The sequence below is a fragment of the Melanotaenia boesemani genome, chromosome 18 (genome assembly GCF_017639745.1).
Source record: "Melanotaenia boesemani isolate fMelBoe1 chromosome 18, fMelBoe1.pri, whole genome shotgun sequence".
NCBI classification, from domain to species: domain Eukaryota; kingdom Metazoa; phylum Chordata; class Actinopteri; order Atheriniformes; family Melanotaeniidae; genus Melanotaenia; species Melanotaenia boesemani.
In genome coordinates this window covers 18,231,207-18,251,018 of record NC_055699.1, presented here as the reverse complement: position 1 = coordinate 18,251,018, position 19,812 = coordinate 18,231,207, and the positions used below count along the sequence as shown (strand labels likewise).

At 38.7% G+C, this 19,812-nt stretch overlaps 1 protein-coding gene across 2 annotated transcripts; it reads left to right on the top strand.

The window, feature by feature from the left end:
- Positions 1–729: 729 nt before the first annotated feature.
- pdcd6 (programmed cell death 6) lies at positions 730–19,694 on the top strand. Of its 2 annotated transcripts, none has more exons than XM_041968475.1 (6): positions 730–928; positions 5,180–5,241; positions 15,292–15,336; positions 16,034–16,204; positions 18,369–18,478; positions 18,923–19,694. In XM_041968475.1, the coding sequence occupies exons 1-6, from the start codon at positions 846–848 to the stop codon at positions 19,019–19,021; spliced, it is 570 nt and encodes a 189-aa protein (XP_041824409.1). In that variant the 5' UTR covers positions 730–845; the 3' UTR covers positions 19,022–19,694. The 2 variants fall into 2 exon arrangements, with proteins under 2 accessions (XP_041824409.1, XP_041824410.1); XM_041968476.1 differs by having other exon boundaries at positions 733–928; positions 16,034–16,192.
- Positions 19,695–19,812: the final 118 nt, after the last annotated feature.

Sequence of the window (19,812 nt, the reverse complement as noted above, 5' to 3'; positions counted from 1 at the left end):
TCATATGCATTCCGAGTATGTCCCCGTGCTACATTGATATTTTATTTCTAAAAGGGAAACTACCACAAAATCAATCATTACTATGTGACTCTGAAAAAAGTCATAAAAAACTTTGATCCCGAGATACGTCTGTGTGGTGCGCGTGGTGCGTGTTAGCCAGTATGTCAGTGCCATTTAGGAGATTACAACACTCTGGTGTGTGTTCTGCCTCAGTACATTGCTAAAGAAATTAAACTTTTTGTTCTACATTTAGATTTAATTCATTGATACAGCCACACCCTTATATATTAGACATGTGAGTAGCTTATAAATTCACAAAATCCATTTTTAATATATCATATATGTATGACATTGTATCTGCAATCTTTTTTATTGTTACACTGCAAAACTATATTCCATTCTACTCTATTCCATTCGCTTCTATTCTATGTTTGGAGAAATTCTTCTCTTTTTGACATTTTAAATACAACATATTATTACGCATGCTGTCACTACTACTAGAAATACTACAGCGAGTAGTAGTTCAAATAAATTAAAATTAAACATCTGTAGAAGGAACTGGTTCAACCTGTTGTAAATTTGCTCTTTTAAACTACTTAAATGTTTCCTTACATCATAGCTTCCTCTTTCACTCGGAAAAGAGAATGCGTAACGTCACCGTTCTTATGGGCAGTGGTGAATGATTGGCCCCGCCTCTGTGCGCGAGGAGGCAGGCAGTTAACATTGGGTGGTGAAGGCTGATTGAAGCACCAGCCGGGAAGAGAAACTACAGCAAGAGGAAACAGTCCGTACTTGCCCTGCAGAATTTTTTTGACAGTCTTCATTATATATATATATAAACAAAAATGGCGTATCACAGTCCGTATAGAGCTCCTCCGCATATCAACGCTCCTCCGGATCAGGGATTTCTGTGGAATATCTTCCAGAGGTGAGGGGAGAAAAGGTGGTTGGTTTCACCGCTGTGTGCTTTCCGTCCGCTCCGCAGTGAAAACTGCTGTCGTGTGTGTAGTGCGAAGGGGAAGAAACAGGGGCTGGGTGTGTGTCTTTACGCTCGCGTCCTTTCAGCTATTTTCGGTTTAAAGCAAATGTCCGCAGTGAAATGAGTTATTAGACAGTGTTCAGATTTACTTTCAGTTTTGGAAACACTACAGGACAGCTTGGCCGCTAGCTTTTACTTGTCACTCAGCTTCTCTCATTACAATCCGTTACATTACTGCGCAAAGAACGATGTCACGTGACTTCATTACTAATCCTAATTTTTCTGTGAAGAACTCGTAGAAAAAAAATCTGCTTTTTCAGTGCAGTCATCAGCAACAATGAGAATTTATTAACCTTGTACAAAGACCTCCAAGAGTCCTTGAAAGTGTTATTTTTCCCTGCAAAGCAAGGTAGTTCATTTAAAACTTTAGTAGTGTATACCTAATTAAGGACTTTCCTTTTACCAACACGTACCTCTGCATCAAGTCTGCACCTGGTCAGTCAAAATTCTGTGAGAATGAAGTTTTCCTGGAACAAAAGGGGGAATAAAGGTAGTTGTAGATACATGTAGCACATGATATCTGTTTCTAGATGGCTGACATGAGAACATTAGTCAGATAATTGATGTCATATTATTCTCAACCCATTCATGTGACTTTTAACCAGTAATAGTCATCAGTTTAATCACAGACTGTTTCAAAAGTGTGTCAGCAGCTGTGATAGTCATAGTAGTAAGTAGGCAGTTAGGAAAATGATGATATGGTTTGGCTCCTGGTAATAATAAGCTAAACAGTTATGTAATACTGCAGAGGATTTGTTTCTCACACTATTGAAATACTGTAGGCAATTCAAGGCTCTGGCCGACCTTAACTAATTATTTATGTGTGGTGCAAAACCTCAGAGAAATCCGGCTGGATGTGCATATTTAGCCCCTGTGTAGATCTGCCACACACTCAGGAGCAATACCTTTCCTGACAGACATGACTGTACACATTTGGAGTCATCCTCACTGTAAATGTCAAACAAATACAGGCATTATGACTGTCATGAGCTCGTACAGTCATCTCCTCCCATTGCTGCCTCTTCTGCTGCCCCTTGGTGAATATCTGGCAGAGCTTTTGCTGGAATTCCCTTGGTCATGTGATCAGAGTCAGTAGAGCATGGCTGACACAGAAGGTCTCTCAGTTTGTGTGTCATGCAAACACATATGCACACCTACCAATCTGTGACTCACCAGCCTGCTGCTGGATTGCTTTTGGAAAGCCATTAAAGTGCCGTAACTTACTTTTTATTCGGTTAAATCGAGTGTAATGTTCATGGGAGGAGAAGAAATGGTGTCTTCTTGACATATGACTTGTAGCTAAATGAATCATCAGCTTTCTTTTTTCTTTTTCAGTGAAGGTATGAGAAAAATGTTTGCACCCTGCCCTCCGCGAGTGTACAACAATGCACCTTCTTTAGATAAGATTTGTTGCTATGCAGCAACAACATCATGTTCAGTCTCACCTTATCCTAAATACTGGGTACTTGAAGTTTGAAAATGGAAAGTAAAAAAGAAGCTTTAATTACATTTTTCCTCTGCAATGACGTGGCCTCACTGGATTTGTATGTGGAAAGAAGGCTGGGTGGGGTTTTTATTGCCACAATTGCCTAACAGGGAAAAAGTGAAACATGGAAAAATCTGAGCAGAACAACTGATTTGACGTTGTCCTGCAGAAAATTTCTGTTTTCGACAGTGTGAAGATGGAAACACCAGATGTTTTTTTTTTTTTTTCTTTCTTTTGCAATTGCGAGGTAACTTTGCTCCAGGCGGAGTGAGTTGCAGAGATGTAGACGAAGAGAATTGAAGTGCTTATACTGCACACACACACACACTTCTTTGAGTTAATCTGTCGGTGTTTGGTAAAGGTTGGACGCCCCCTTCTCCTTGCACCAACCCAAACCGCTCCTCACCCTCACTTTGACAAAGCTTTCATTTATGGATCCCGCAGAGTGACATTTTTTTTCCCCCTAAGTCTGGAAAGCGAGTTTCTGTGTTTGTTTTTCTTTATTTAAGTGGTTGGAGGTGAACATAAATATATAGATGATCACCATAAAGAACGGCACGTAGGCTTCAGACATGGAGGTTTTACCTCCAAGTAATTCATCACAGTTGGGAGCAGAAGTCCAACCCACAGATTCCACACTGGGCTGGTCTTGTGTTTTTTTTTCCCAGTGTGTGTTTATGTGTTGGGGGTTTTCCCATCCTCTCCCTTCTCTCCTCCGCTGGAATTCAGACAGTGTTTGTTAAATGAGCGCTGCGTCAACAGGTTAGGAAGGGCGAGTTGCTAAGGAACAACTGAGTCACTGGATGATTGACTAAACTGTGTTTCAGAGCTGTGGGGACAGTTATTTGTGTCATAACCTAGCCTTCTGAGGTTTTAATGGCTTTTGCGTCTCAGAGGACGACTCATTGCTACATTAATGTTTTCCAAACTTAACTTAGATGTTAATATAAAATAAATCTAGTTTCAGTATAACATAGCAAGTTTTTTTTTTTTAACCAGAGTATTGTACTTTTTCTTCAGTTCTGCCATTTATTCACAGAATTAAAAAGAGAACGTATCAAATTTAATATTTAACTGCTTTTATTTGACATGTCTTGAGCCTTGTCCTTAATCTGCTAGAAGAATATGATAAAAGTAATTTTATAAAGCTCTATTTAGTGGAAAGCAGTTAAAAACAGATATTTGAATTATTTATATGTAAATTTGGCAAAGATGTATAAAAACATGAAGTAAGTCAGTCACTTTGAGTCCTGTGCCTATTTTTTAGGCCACTGCTTAAAAATTGCATAATGAAATAAGTATCTTGGTAAACGCAGGGTTTATTTGGATCACTTTGGAGTAAAGGGAACACTTGTTAGATTTTTTTTTAAGGTGTTTAAATAAGTTACTGGTGGAGATTAAATGAAGATGGCACATAGCACAATTTAAAAATATTTTAGGGTCGCCTAAAAGTACAAAAGCACTTTTGGGATGAATATGAATATTCTTTTGGAATAATGTAGCTGCATCTCTAAATCTTTATAAAATCACAAGACAGTATGTGAACATTGTCTCTGCAAAGGTGAATAGCCATTTTGACACAGAATGTCCCTTCCTGACTCCAGTGTCAGCATCGCTAGTGTATGATTGTTCGGTGGTGGTCAGAGAGGCCTTCGGCGCAGATCAGCTGCCACGTCACTATCAATCTGCTCCAGGGCAGCTGTGGCTACAAATGTAGCCTTGCATCACCAAGTACAAATGAGGGGTGAATGAATAATGAACCTCAGGTTTTAAGTTAAATACAAACCATCAATGGTCCTTATGTGCAAGCTCCAAAACAACGCAGCGTCCATTAGACTTTCTTACAAAAAGCATCAGTTCCTTCAAGTCAGAACAAAATGAAATATTATGGGATCATTTTTTACTTTAACTTCTTTCAATCAGAGTGCAGATGCTTTATCCTTGTAAAAAAAATAATAATAATAATAAAAAAAAATAAAAAATTTGAGGTTTTCCAGTTACAAATGCTTGTTACTTCCAGCTCCTAAAAGATACCTAAACGCTGAACTCAAGGCTTCAAAACAGCAGCTATAAAAACTGAAATGTCAATATTTTATGTACAGCCTTTGAAATAGTAATAAAGGTCCTGGCAGAGTACATATCAGTAGGAGGATCCTGTCATTGCCAGAACCCCGATCATTTCCACTCTAGATGATGGGAAATGTGTAAACATGCTAGCTTTGATGAGGCTTTCGAATAACTAGGGCTTTTATCAGGTCAGGAACAATTGAAATAGCTATCTTATAATTGAGGGTTGGAGGGGCCGGGGGTCATCCTTTGCCATCATAGGATGCTTAATGCTGCATCTCTTCAACATTGTACATAACTTGTAACACTCTTGTCAGGTTTAAAGGCATATAAACACACACACACGTAGACCCAAACACTCAATATTTGTCTGGCTGGTCTAGAGCCGTGAACGTACAAGCTGCCTTGTTCATCCTGATCATAAGACTCCATTCATCCCCTGCACACTGTTGAAATACTAACACACGCTCAGGGGGATAAAGTTTCAGCAGGTGAGTGCTGATGACCGCTGCTATTGTGTGCTGGATTATGTGCAGGTGTAAAGTGGTTAAAGCAAGCAACATTTAATCTGTGTTTTTCCTCCCCAGGGTCGACAAGGACCGGAGTGGAGTGATATCAGACTCAGAGCTTCAGCAGGCCTTATCCAATGGTAGGAATTCATGTCTGGTAAATTTCTGCCATTCCCATGCATTCTTGTTTCTTTTCCTTTCATTAATCCTCCTGTCTTTCTTCAACTTCACTGTTTGATTTAAGCATCTAACAAGTTTTAGCAGAAAATTGATTGGTTATTTATTTTCATCCCTGAATAATGTAGTTTTATTTTTATCCCAGGACAAAAAAAATACGGGGGGCTGGTGAGAGGTTTGTCAGTGGAGCTTCAAAGGAAACGCTTTAGATTTGATGTCTGTTTCCTGTGATGACAGGAAACTCAAAATTTAAACACTTAGATAGTGGCCTTTTTTAACAATAATAGTAAATGCATATTTTTATTGTGTTTTTTAAAAATATTTTTCCAACAGTTAAACACAAAAACATACAGCATTGCCCTCACCCATATCCCACTAGTTAGATACCAGATAATGTCAGACATAAGTAGATACATTGTACTGTATACACAACACTATATACATGTAGATCAATAAATCCTTGAGTGATATACATTCAACATAATGCCGCAATCATGAATCGGTATTACTAGCTGACATTCTCAACAGAATTTATGAATGGTTGCCAGGAAGCAGAGAATTTTCCAACCCGAGTTCTTCCACTAGTGAGCTTAAGTCTTCTGGCCAACAGAGAAAAATGCACAATCGTGGTTGAATGAAGTTTGCTCAGACAGGATTCAAAAGGAATCACACCAAACAGTGAAATCAGAAGAGTTGGATGGGTTGTTTGTAAGTCTCCAGAATCCATGTAACATTGGACACAACCAAAACATGGCTCATCGTGGCAAAACACGCGTAACAGTGTGGCTGGAGCTGTTTTACATCTGTCATATGTGGGATTCAGCTCCATCTTAATCCATGACAGTTTATCCTTAGACCAGTGAAGATTATGTACAACCTTAAACAGTGTAACAGTGTTTGAGGCACACTGATGAGGTGGAAATCCCTAAAACCAGTAGCCAAGTTGTTTCTGCTACTTGTTCTCTTAAGTCTCTTTCTTATTTTTGTTTAAGCTCCTCTAAACTGGTCACTTTATATTCAACATTGAAGTAGAAGGACGTGAAGGAAAACATTATGAATCAGATAAGACAAAACATCTAATCAGGAAGTTGTTTGTTTTGACTCTAACATGTGCAGGCCTTTTTACAGTGGAGAAGATAGAAATTCTGAGTGAGTCGGTTCTGTCATTCTAATCATGTTCAAATAAAAACAGTCAATACCCGCTGGCATATTAAAATAAACATAAACTAACCAGCTTAAAATAAAACTTCCTGAAGACCTCCCTCCATTTAACTTTTATTCCATCCCAGGCTTTGACCCAAAAGTAACTGAAAAAGCTGGTGCACAGCAGAAGAAGCAGCCGGTCAAATTACAGAATAACCACAAAGTATAGCATCTGTAAAGGTGTTAAGTTCAGCTCAACAAGGTGGCAATTTGTCACCTGCTGAACCACGTGCCAGTTGTTGTAATCTCTGATGTAATAACTGTGAAAAGCTCATTATTAACCCATTAGGATCTGGAGCAGTTATTCAACCCTAGAGGGCCAGTGCCCTGCAGGTTGTAAATGCCTCCCTGTTTCAACACACCTCATTCAAATGAATGGCCCATTGTTCAGAACTTTACAACAAGCTGTTGTATCCATGTAATTTGAATCAGATATGTTTGAGCAGGAGTCATCTAAAACCTTCAGGACAGTGGTCCTCAAGGGCCGGAGTTAATTAGCCCTGACCTGGAGCTACATATTCATTGTTTTACCTGATAAATCAGGGATCACCATCTCTGATCCTTGATGATCATTCTACTATAAACCGTTTTAAATGTTTCCCTGCTGCAACACACCTGAATCAAGTGAAATGGTTTTCCAACAGCTTGTTAAGTTCTACAAAAGTCTGCTATGAACCTTTAATTTGAATCAGGAGTGTTGAAACAGGGAAATTTTCAAGACTTACTATTTCGATTTTTAAGAAATTCCGATTTACATGGAAAAAAAACATGGTCATTTACAGTAAAAGTTGAAGATTTAACCTTTTTATTTTTTATTTTTTGTGTTTCTAAGTTCTTCAGAATCCTCAAGTTTTAAAAAGCCATTTTAAAGAAAGTCTTAAAGCAGCACTTTCTGACCTTCAAAGACATGTTTCTGACTTCTGAACATTGCATATTAATATAAACATGCTGGATTGTAGCCCAAGGCAAATTTTTATCCATTGTCCCCAAAACAGGAAACAGGAAAGTAATCAAGTAGTTGAAATGAGAAAAAACAATACAATACAAGAGGACATTATCAGAGGAAGAGAGGAAAAGAAAGAAAGGGACAAAGCAATGTATGTGGCTGCAGTATACTTTGACCAGAGTCAACATCGGACTGACTTTTCATCTCTGGAGAGAGTTCGGAGGACAGATAGGATAGAAGATGGATGCTGAATTAGCCGTTGTTGAAGGATGTCAAAGTGAGGAAGTTCAGTAGCGCGACTTGAAGTGTGAATGGTTTCCCAAGCTGAAAGGGGATTATCACCACCTTTTGTAGAGGTCAGCCATATTTCAGTCTTATGAATCGATTCCTGACCGAGCTAGTATACTGGAACAAGGACAGCAGTACAAATAAAATGGCCTAGTGAGGCTATATCTGTAGCTCAACTTACCACAAAACTGCATTTGGTTTCACTATGGTTTTCCACTCTGGTGTTATGAATCCAGCACACTCTTTTACTCCACAGCAGTTTGCCTTCAACCCTCCTTAATTACCAGAACTCGCTCCAGGCTTGAGCAGCTTTGGTTCATATGATACCATGATATAAAAAGAACATTTGGCCAACAAGGCAAGCAGTTGCATGTAAACATACACTCGTAGATGGTCTAAAAATATTACAGGCTTTTAAATTAGCCTGTTGTCTCCAAAAGCCTCTAAACTGTGCTCCTGAAGTCAAATAGCAATAAACTAAATTCATCAATTAGTGTCCTTAGTGTGCTGTTAATCTGATTAACGTCTCAGTAAAAATGATTTATAAATCTGCCTTAAAAGAAGCCAGGGATGCAACGTGAGGATTACAGCTGCTAATGGTGGAAGTGCAGTCACTCTTGGTCTTGTGTGGCTCAGGAGGAGGAGGATTGAAATAGGATTAACGTATCACATCACACGGAGCTTCCCAAACAAAAAGAAGCGGTTTAAGGACAAGTGTCGAACAAATGATGCATCTTTTCTGCTCCACATCCTGGCAGGTGAAATCAACTTCGCTGCTGCTGTGACTGAGAGTAGCTGTCACACCAACGCAGGCTGATAAAACCAGCTTTCCTGCCACACACACACACACACCAAACACTGCACCAGCACTCTTTCCTGACCTTGCCTTTCAATGCAGTACATTTCACCACAAACTCTGGTGCAGGTTGATGGTTTGTTTGGTTTTCTCATGAAGAAATCATGAGAAAGTCAAGTTCATGTTTGAATCCTCCAGATTTTCAAAGACTTTCGAACACATTAGGCTCCACAGACACCCATTTTCTGGGCACTTCAAAGGAGAGGGGGTGAAAAAGAGGGTTGAAGCCAGCAGCAGCAGTGAAAGAAGCTGTTATCAGGCTGCACAGTGGCTCAGCATACTGATTAGTGTGTCAGTGTGTGTGTTGCTTATGCATGCATAGGCATGTATTTGATCAGTTTTTGCAAAGTTTTTTTTTATTTTTTTTTTATTTATTTATTTATTTATGACTTGGCATTTGTGTGCATGTGTGTCCTCAGTGTTGTTTACTGAGAGTGCACCTTGCTGTGTGTTCTTGTAGTGAACTGCAGGTTTCCCGGTCCAGACTCCGTCAGTTCATTAAGCCTGTTGTGATATGAAACGCCGCCAGTGAGGCTGAACACACGCTACACTGCATCCTGTCCTGCAGTTTGCTCGCTAAAACCACCAATCCCATCAGTGTTAGAGCGTCTGTCGTGACTCTGAAACACTACGTTTAGTTTGGTGCATCAACTGAGCTTTGGCTCATTGCTCTGTCTGGAAACGTCCCCGTTTTTTTAAATGCATTTGAGATCTTCTCTTGTTTCATCTCCCTCAGGAAGATGTGGCACCATCTTCATCCCTGCCATGTCCTCTGCTGTTTGTCCTCTCCTTCTCTAAACTTATCTATTTTTTTCTCACCCACCCCTCCTCATTCATCCCCATCTCTGTTAGCCCTTCCATCTCTCTTCCTTCTCTCCATTCACGGTGGAACAGTATCATCTCTGATGGGACTGTGATTGGTTGAAGTGTATGTGCATGTAGTTAATTTTACATTATGAATTTTAAATACTTTTAATTATAATGAAAAAAACATTTAATTTACTTTGTTCCCCTTATGAGACTTCTAAGTATTTTTTTATTTCATATATATAATTTTGTGTTATAACTATACCATGTACTATAAATAAGGATTTTTTTTTCTCGGCGGTGAACCGATATATCATCGTTCTGCTACACTCTCCCACTTCTTCACACCCAGATTTACACTCCTCTTTAGTTTTTTGCTTTAAGCATGTGGCAGCAGTATACTGACAAACTGCAGACACGTAAAGCTGCCTGAATAGCAGGGCTTTTGAAGCGTATTCACTTAGTTTTAGACTTTTTTTACATTTGGAAAACTCACTTACCCTGAAGTTGAGCTAAGATGACAGTAAAAACAGACTTTTTATCGTCCAGTTTCTTTGATATTCTCCTCAGCTGTTTCTGACTGCATCATTTCTAGCTAATCTAATCTGACTGGATGACTTGAGCCAGTTATAGTCTGGTATGAACCACAAATCAGATTAGCTGCTCAGTGACCATTTCTATTGTTGTATACAAACAAAACAATATTAAATATAAAGTCCGCTCAGTGTAGTTTATTAATGTCAATCTAATAGGACAGCCAGGATTAAACAAGATTGTTAGTCTTTATTTTTGTTGTTGATTGGTTTGAGCTTGAAAAAATCATTTAGAAGAAACTGTTTAATATGGTTATGATCATTGCAATATAGTTAAAAGTACAGAAGACAAAGCTGTTCGTTAACTTGCCTTCACTAGAACTGCAAGTTGTATGTTCTCCTCTCCTGACAGACAGGATGTGGTCTGTGTGTGTGTTTGTCTGTGTGTGTGTGTGTTTAGGGTTAAAATAAAAATAGGTTTGGAAAGCTTCATATCAAGGTAAGCTTGCATATGCAGAGTATGTTAGTACAAGCACCTCACTGAGCTTGATCATGGCCGTATATGTTTGTGTACACACTGCAGTCAGAGCTCTCTGTTTTTCCACCAGCCTGCCTCTTTCTTCACCTCCTCCTCCTCCTCACTTCTCTCTGCCTCACTACTGGCAGTCGGAGTCAGCAGTGAGAGAGTCCAGTGTGTGGACGGGACAGAGGACCTATTGTTCCAGCTTGCCAACACACAGACGCATACAAACCGACCACCTCACACCGGGCAGCCGCAGTCTGTCTGGCGTACGCCGGTGACCTCACAGCTAGCTCCTGATGTGAAACGTTTGTGTGCTCGGCATGTGTGAGATGAAGAATCCGCACAGCTGTAAAGGTCATGGCTCGTTGTGTGCTCCAACTAACTGTTGCAAAATGAGTATTTGATGTAACTTTCATCTAGACGTAGATATAAAATTGAGCACTTTAATGACACACCAGTGCTTTATCTCCAAACATTAAGAGGGGGATTAATTTTTATTCTACAGCATTGAAACATACACAGGCATTAATGGTTTTACTGGCAGGAAATTGTCACCAGTTTGCATTGCTGAAACATTGTGTATGCAGTTCAATGTGAGTGTCAGCTGTCAAATCACTTACTGAGTCAGCTAGTTTTCCTCAAGAAGGTTTTACTTAAAAGAGCTTCAGTAATGTGCAAAAGCCTTAAGCCTCTGTTTAGTTGTCATATTTTCAAGGAAACGTGAAGTAGGCACTATGATTTATTGAAATCTATGAAATGAAAAGTATTGAAGGCAAAAACAGAGTTTACACAATTCTGACAAACTTGAAAGATATTTGGTCTGAGCAGCTTTATTCTTCATCACAGTCTGAACCCTGTTAGACAGTTGTTAGTTGTTGAGGGACTTTCTAAAAGTTTTCTTTGGTTGTTCTCCGATTTGTGGGCTGTACTCCTTCCAGATGATCCCACACTGCTTCAGTAATGTTGCGGTCCGGGCGCGGGGGAGGATTCGTCACTAGTCAGATCTGCTGCCACCGATCTTCAGCCCAGTTCTTGTGCCATTTAGCATACGGCCACAGAAACCATTTCTGATGAGGCTCTGGCTACAAAGGATGTGTCTTTGTGACAGGTAGATGGTAATGAAGTGTGAAAAAGGTCTAATTTTAAATCATGTATTGACACAACACTAATGCATCTCCCAATTTGGATGTCTTCTTAATGCTCGAATGCTTCATTAGGCAGTGTTGAAGAAGGACTGGACTTTCCCTGAAAATGTTCCTGCTTCACAGTGTGCCTCATTATATACACAACTAAAGAGGGGTCTCGGAGAGCTGAGACCATCAAAGTTGGCTGCTGAGTGGATGTGTCGGAGCAGATTCCCTGACAACTTAAACCCAATTTATCCATCATTATTAGGTCACTTAATTAAATTAATTTATTAAAAACAAACTGGTGGCATTTGACCAAAGTTTTGACCTCATCATTGATAGGTACAGAATAGCTAGAACGGCCATAAGTGTAAATGCAGGTTAATAGACCTGATATTACTAAAATCTTGTTTAAAGAATAACAGCTTCAGTAAAAAGGGTCTCTCAGAGAAAGCAACAGCCCCAACCAATCAATAAAACCAGCCAAAAGAGACAGAAGAAATGAGTACATGCAGCTTGTTGTGTCCCAAAATCTTATTTTATTTTTAGCCACCACAATATTTATTTGGACCCTATAATTGATTTTTAAGAATTAACCAGCTTGTTCTGCTGTGCTTGAAACCATGATGTAAATGAGGTGCTCTTATCTCTGCTTCATGCTGCAGAACTGCTCACTGCTGGCATGGCTGAACTGTAGAGGGAAATCAGAAACGAGCAGCACAGCGTAAGAGAAGGTTCCTTAGTGCTAGCAAGATATTAAGTGTCAGTAAACGCTGTTTTAGGGTCTAGACGGAGGTGTAGGGAACGACTAAGGTCAGCAAAAATGAGTCAAGCTGCTGCAACAGAAAGTGAAAGATTAAACTGAATTTTCTCACACATTTGATCTTCAAGGGTTTTCCTGTGTCTTCTTGTTTTATGTATATCTCTTTCATGTGTTTTTCTCATTAAATTGCTGTATCCTCCACGCTCACTTCTTTCCATTCATGGGGTTAAAATGCTGCCCTCCCTGCCATAAAAAGAAGTGGTGACTCAGCAAAGATTTAGATGTCCTAATAAATCTACTAGTCCTGATAACTGAGTGTTAAGCAGGCTTTAAACATCCACCTAAACTTAAGGTCTATCAGACTTTCTCTGACCATATAAATGACAGCTTTATATGCTTATAATTGAAGTTTGTCTTCTCAATAAGTGATGTATTTTAGGCACCAAGCTCAATTCTTACCCGTTTTTTTTTTTTTCTTTTTTTTTCTCCTCCTCACTTTAACTTGAAGTATCACATCTCTGGTTTTAAAACAAAAAACAAAACAAAACAAAAAAAAACATGACCTCATCATCTGTTGCAGTCATCATTGCGTTTGGTGAATCATGCTGTTGTCTACATTGTCTTTGTCAGTGAGTCTTCTGCATGGGTGTTCCTGTGGGAACTGAACTTGACCTCAGTTCTTCATTCGTCAACGCTCAGGTCTCTTCTGCCTCTCTAACAAAATCTGAATCGGTAAAACGCGAGGAAACTAAACGGTAGAGAGATAGACATTTACCAGCCGCTTTATTAAGCACACCTGCCAAATAGCCAATCACGTGGAAGCAATTCAATGCATTTAGTCATGTAAACATGGTCAATATGACTTGCTGAAGTTCAAACTGAGCATCAGAATGAGGAAGAAAGAGCATTTAAGTGACTTTGACCTGGGATTTTCACACACAACCATCTCTAGGGTTTACAGAGAAGGGTCTGAAAAAGAGAAAATATCCAGTGAACAGCAGCTGTCTAGAACAAAATTGCTTGTTGATGTCAGAGGAGAATGAGCAGACTGGTTTGAGATGATAGAAAGGTAACAGGAGGTCAAATAAGCACTGGTTTTAACCAGGGTATCTAGACTAGCATCTCTGAACACACAGCGGATAATAAGGGACAGTGACATGCTGAGATAAGCCAATCTCATCAATGTTAATTTGAAATAATTTATTTTAATGCATTGTTTTTTGTTTTTTTTAAATATGAGATCATTGAACCTTCTTGTATACACTACCCTTTAAAGGCCTGTCCTCAAATAAATGTATGATGCTTAAAGTCAGGGGACTGTGAGGTGCAAAACCTTTAGCTTTGACCTCTTTTTTTGTCCTTTGTGGACATTTAGGGGTGTACATTAACATTCTTCTGCTGCAGAAATATTTCATCTTCAGCCTCTTTACAGACTTTGTGACATTTCTAATTAGTTTGAATTTAAATTAATCTATTCTACCAATGCGATAGTTCCCATAACAAAAGCTCAAGCTTGGTTGATCCATTTTGAGACCTTTTATTTCTCCAAACACACTTTTTGCTCTTTGCAGACAAAAAAGTTGCCAAATATGTTATCATTCAACAGGAATTTCTTCCACATATGATGTCATTCATTTGAATTCATTTGTAAGAATGTTGCCAGACTATCTTTTGCTTTGTGACAATAGGAGCCCTGCAGGTAGAATCAATAATATGTTAATATGGAATTAACATAAATATTTTCTGTTTAATTCGGTTGTTTTGGACAGTAAAGACAAGCATATAGATTAGTAAAAGTAATGATGCAAGGATGCTAACAGCTGCTGCAGGGCTCCAACTTGATGCTCACTGCAGATTTTAAAGCTTTGGCAGAGTGCATGCTTCTGCACTGACTGTGTTTAATGGGACATTTCAGTGCAGCAGCCACCATCATTACTTTTCTCTCTGTACATCTGTGCTTCCTTGTAAACTCACTTATCCTCTTTTTATACAGTTGTATGCATGCATATGGTATTTTCAGGGCACCATATAGTGCATAAACGTAGACTCTTAGTGTTTATGTGCTGTTTGTTGTGTAAGTTAGCTTACATTGCTTGTACTGGAGTCAACAGGATAATTTTCAGCACCACTTGCAACACTTATTGTGTGTCATTTAAACAAATTCTTGACTTTTGCCGTGCCAGTTCACATAGTTAGCTTGCCAAAAAGTTAGGGTTAAAGTACAAAGTGTGATTTTCATTCTCTTACAGGAGCTATACACCATACAGATTGTAGCCCTACAAAAAGTAGGTGCAGGTACCCTCTACTTCTCATCATGGATCTCTTTGTTTATTAAAACAGAGGGGGAAAAAATTAATAGATAATGGATAAATAAATAAATGGCTAAGTAAATAAATAAATATATTTAAAAAATATCTTGGAAATAATTTTTTGTAATATCATTTTTTTTATGTTAAAAAAAAAGGCTTTGTATTTTTTATTTTTCAGTTGAATCCAGTACACTTTAGTGGGTAAATGTAATTTTCTATGAATTTTCTTGCTTTTTATCATAGAAATCGCCTCCTGCTGGTCATGATAAAAATCCACTTTTAAGATTCTTATGCACTGGTGTCACCTTTTCTTTACACTCTGTGATGTAACTTTGTAAATACATAAAAATAAATTAGGATTGCCATCAGTTTTTATTTGAAAACAATAAACTCTCTTAACTGGGATATGGTCAAGAAGTGTTGGTCTTAAGAAATAAGTAAAAAAAATGTTTCAAAATAATCTCTTGAGGACAGTTAAAGTGGATCTTAGCTGGAAGTTATGCAGCAGCTGCCTCTTCATCTCTGTGTCAGCCATCAACCACTCTTTTTCACACTTTTATTCTCCTTTCATCACACTTTCTTGTCTTTTACAGCCACATAGATCCGCTGCTGCAGATTCTTTGTCGTGATGTTTAACTTCCCTTCATCTGATTCACAGGGACATGGACTCCTTTCAACCCAGTAACTGTGCGCTCCATCATATGTAAGTAGCTGCTGACGGTGACATACCCCACTTACTTAACTACCCAAGTTGTTTATTTGTCTCTTTGCCATGACAACGAGATTAAGTATTTTAAGCTACGAAAGCACAAACAAACTCATCTTTTGTGTGGGGAGTGCTGCTCTAATGGAAAAAAAACAGCCATCAATAAAAGGAAGAAGAGATGGCGTCTGTAAGGCAATGAGAAAACTGGAGACTCTAAATATTGATCTGCTGCAAGAGGTTAAAAACTTTTAGCTCAGCAGCGTAGTTTAAATATCTTTGTCAATGTTCTTGTACTGTATACTTTGCTCCGCATTTGTTTTGTGACTTCAAGCTTAAATCCTCATAATTCCTTTTGCTTTCCCTCTGCACCATGAGCAGTAAATCCATTATTTAATGGTCCCACAGAAAGAAGCATATCCTGCGATAACACTCCCTTTGTTGGGAGGTAATTGGATTGAGCCGCATGGGGGTGAGGAGTGGAGTATTGGAGTGGGGAGCTATTTTCTTGCTATGTTATGAAACAGTTTTATGAGGCAGGCGTTAGTCAAGTGTGAGTGTGTGTGACTTGCACTGTTAACTCTGACAGCTTTGCAAAGCTTGCTTTTATGTGACTGGGTTTGTCCCAACCATTATTTCTAGAGTTGGGTGTGATCTGTGTACATATGTGACTCTGTGACCCCCGTCTCTCCCTCAGCCATGTTTGACCGAGAAAACAAAGGCGGCGTGAACTTCAACGAGTTTGCCGGGGTGTGGAAGTACATCACGGACTGGCAGAACATCTTCAGGACCTACGACAGGGACAACTCCGGCTTCATTGACAAAAACGAGCTGAAGCAGGCGCTGACTGGATTCGGTGAGCTGCAAAGTATGCTTTTGTATTCAAATTTTTTCCCCGTGGTGGCGGGCTCCGTGGTTTTCTTCAAGACTGTCGTTTCTCAGGGGGTCAGCAGGTCAGGTTTCCATCTTTTCAGGAACTCTGTGTCAGAATCTGTGGAGCAGCATGCATTTGATAAGGGTATTGATTTCTATCTGTTTTCAACTTGCCACCTATGCAGCAATCATGACATTAATATTGGACAGTCTTCTTCAATTTACAGCTCAAAGGAAAGACCTGGGGAACGACAGAGGAATTTCTCTTTGTGCTGCATCTGTGGCAAGTTTGAAAAAAGTCCCAAATTTAGAGAAATTCTGAATTACTTTGCATGATTTCTTCATTTCATCGAGATCTTGAGTCTTGTCCTCTTAGTTCTGTAAAAACCATTGCAGTGTTTACATTCTTCTTCAAGATGATTATCTTTTGAAGCCTCAGACAGGCTTATCGTGTGTTCCAGATAACCTCGGAAATTGGAATACCGAGGAGTTTTTGCCAGAAATAACGAAGTGATTTTGTTTTTCTGAACGATGAACCCCTAAGTTTCAGAAGACCCCAAAATTCCAGATTTAAGCCCAGTACCACTTGTAGTCCATTGTTGTCTTTATTAAAATTCTTTACAATATATTTTGTGTCCATTAATTTTCTAGTGTGAACAGCAACAAGTTGTTATCGATAATTACATTGTTACAGCGGGTTTGTTTGTGAAAAAATCGTGTCAATATGTGTATTTTATTACTCATTATCACCAAAACTGGTTGGTATCCTCATGGTGCACATTTTTACAATAGCTTTATGATTTTCTAGTTTTTATACAACATTTTTAGATGCTCATAAATTGGCTGTTTTAGAGGCGTCCATTTTTTCCGAGTTGGAGCAGCTGAAACACCAACTACCTGGTAATGACGTCACATATTCTCAGCCGCTTGGAATTCAGGGACAAGTGGAACGCACCATTATCATTCAATTGATCACAACTTGCTGATCCACCTCAGCCAGTCTGTGTGTCTACAGCTTTGTTAATTTCAAAATGTTTGCATGAATTTACAGATCAGTTTGTGAAATTACTGCGCAATGTCTCCACACTGCTGAGGAAACCTCTGTTCTGAGGTCCAAGGGGCCAAAATACACTTCAAATTTTCAATAATCCAAAAGAAAGTTTAAGATGGGGAATGGAGAGCAGAGGATGCTTTTGAATAGCCAACTTTATTGCAAACCAAATATTGTAATTATGCTGATGATGCTCAGCTCTATGTTACTGTCTCACTGAGGGACTCTGGTCCCATTGATTTAGCTAAATAAAGATAAAACTGAGACAATTGTCTTTGAAACCAAAATTGACCATTATCAACGTTAAAAACAACTCAAGCCGGAAATCGAACGTTTTCCCACCTGAATAATATATATAGAATAAGAAGACTGGTGGTTCAGCTTGATTTAGAAAAACTCCTTCATGCATTTGTTTTTAGTGGGTGTGACGGCTGTTATTTTAGTTTACAGGTTTCTCTAAAAATCACTTAGACAACTGCAAATAATCCAGAATACTGCTGCCTGTGTCCTCACAAAACCATTTCATCCCTGTTCTCAGATCTGGATTCCAGTGTGTTAAATCATTTGCCACTGAGATATCTAAGATCATCTGGGTTAAGTTTGCTTTTCTTCCCATGAGTTCAGACTAAACAAGGAAATTAGATTCTATCTATATCAGGAAAACAACTACCAGAAAACCTGATGTCACCTCCAAACCTTTGTTCTTTTAAAGTGGATTCTAAGTTAAGGTTAAGAGCATTAAACAAATAAAATCAAAGCTTTTAAAGTTTGAAAAGGGTAAAGGACAGGGGATCGCAACATTTACTAATAAAAAGGACAATTTTACCACCCAGAATTCCCCTGTATTAGTAGCCAGTGAGGAAATTCTGAAGAGCCACAAGTTACAGACCCCTGGAGAAAAAAAAACATGTATCTAGTCCAAACCCTTTCGCCCATAATAACTTAATTATTTAAGCTTTCACAGTATTTCCTGTCTGTATTTTATGTAACTCACTTTGTGTTCGTTTGTTTACATTTTTACTGCACATTGGATTGCTGATGTATGAAATGTGCTGTATAAATAAATCTGCCCTGCCTTTCCTAATGTTATTTTTGCTGTTGTGTGTAGGTTATCGTCTCTCAGACCAGTTCTACGGCACCCTGATAGACAAGTTTGACCGTCAGAGGAAGGGACAGGTGGCGTTTGATGACTTCATCCAGTGCTGTATTGTTTTACAGGTAACAATCAGTGAATCAAAACAATATGTCTATACAGTGAAGTCATATGATCATGATGTCTTTTTATGACCTCTTCTGTGCAGACAGAGTTTTTAGACTTTTAGGATTGCTCTATACTCTGCGTCCATGTTTCGTCCACCTTGACTAATCTCAGTGTTCCTGTCTCCAGCGTCTTGGCTGGCTGTAAAGATGGTGTTAGTGATGTTATTTAGTATTGATTTTAAAACCTGACCCTCTTAACTACAGTTGTAACTGCATAAATAGGACACATTTGTTTTTTTAAGCTTAATAAGACGGTGTTAAAACCCTGCAAACACATGTAGTTGTGGGGGTCATGTCTCAAATAGTTCAGGAACCACTGATCTAATCTACATGATTGTGTTTATTCATTTAGTTTAAAAACTTGCTAACAGTCACTTGTTTCCGTTTTTTGTTCTCCCACAGAGGTTGACCGATGTGTTTAGGCGGTATGATACAGACCAGGATGGCTGGATCCAGGTTTCATATGAACAATATCTTTCCATGGTCTTTAATGTCGTATAGCGAACATGGAAAACCACAAAAGAGCACAACTGGACACATCTGTGCCAAAGTTCCCAAGACCCTCTGGATGTCTGCCAAATTGGACACTACAAGATTTCTTTAAGCCTAGTTGGGTTGTTTAAAAATTTAAGAATAGATGGTATTAAGAAGAGAAAAATCTTGCAGTGTTTTGTTGACAAATCTGATCAGTGTCTGTGTTGGGGGACTCATTAAGGACACGTCTATCTTTCTTTCTGTCGGTATGTTTGTTAATGTTGGCAACATTGTAATGTCTTAACTTTAACTGATGAAATAACAAAAGAGATATGTTAAAAAATAAATAAAATAATGCATTGTAAATATGATTTAAAATGCATTGCATGCTTTTCAGGGAAATTTAGCCCCAGATTGAAGCATGCTTTCTCTTTCTCTTTTCCTCTTCCCTTTTTTGCTCAAAGCCATGTTTACAAAAACTGTGAAAGCAGGTGCTGCTCTGCTTTGGGATTCACTGACATGCCAGCTTACATGCCATATTTGTACAAACTTATTTTTATCAGCGAATCTTCAAATGTTAGAGCCTAATTTTTGGTAGAGGGTCGGCATAATGCCTTTAGTATGGCTTTTTTTCTGTGCATGATGCCTTAAAATGTGTAAAAAAATAAATAAAAAACACATCTTTTATTAAAAAAGGCAATCTGAAATCATGTTTGTTTTTCATCATATAATGCTTTCAGATCCTTCACTTAAGTTAAATCACCAGTCCTGTAATAGAACAAAAAAAGGACTGTTGGCAGCAAACACACTTAAATTAT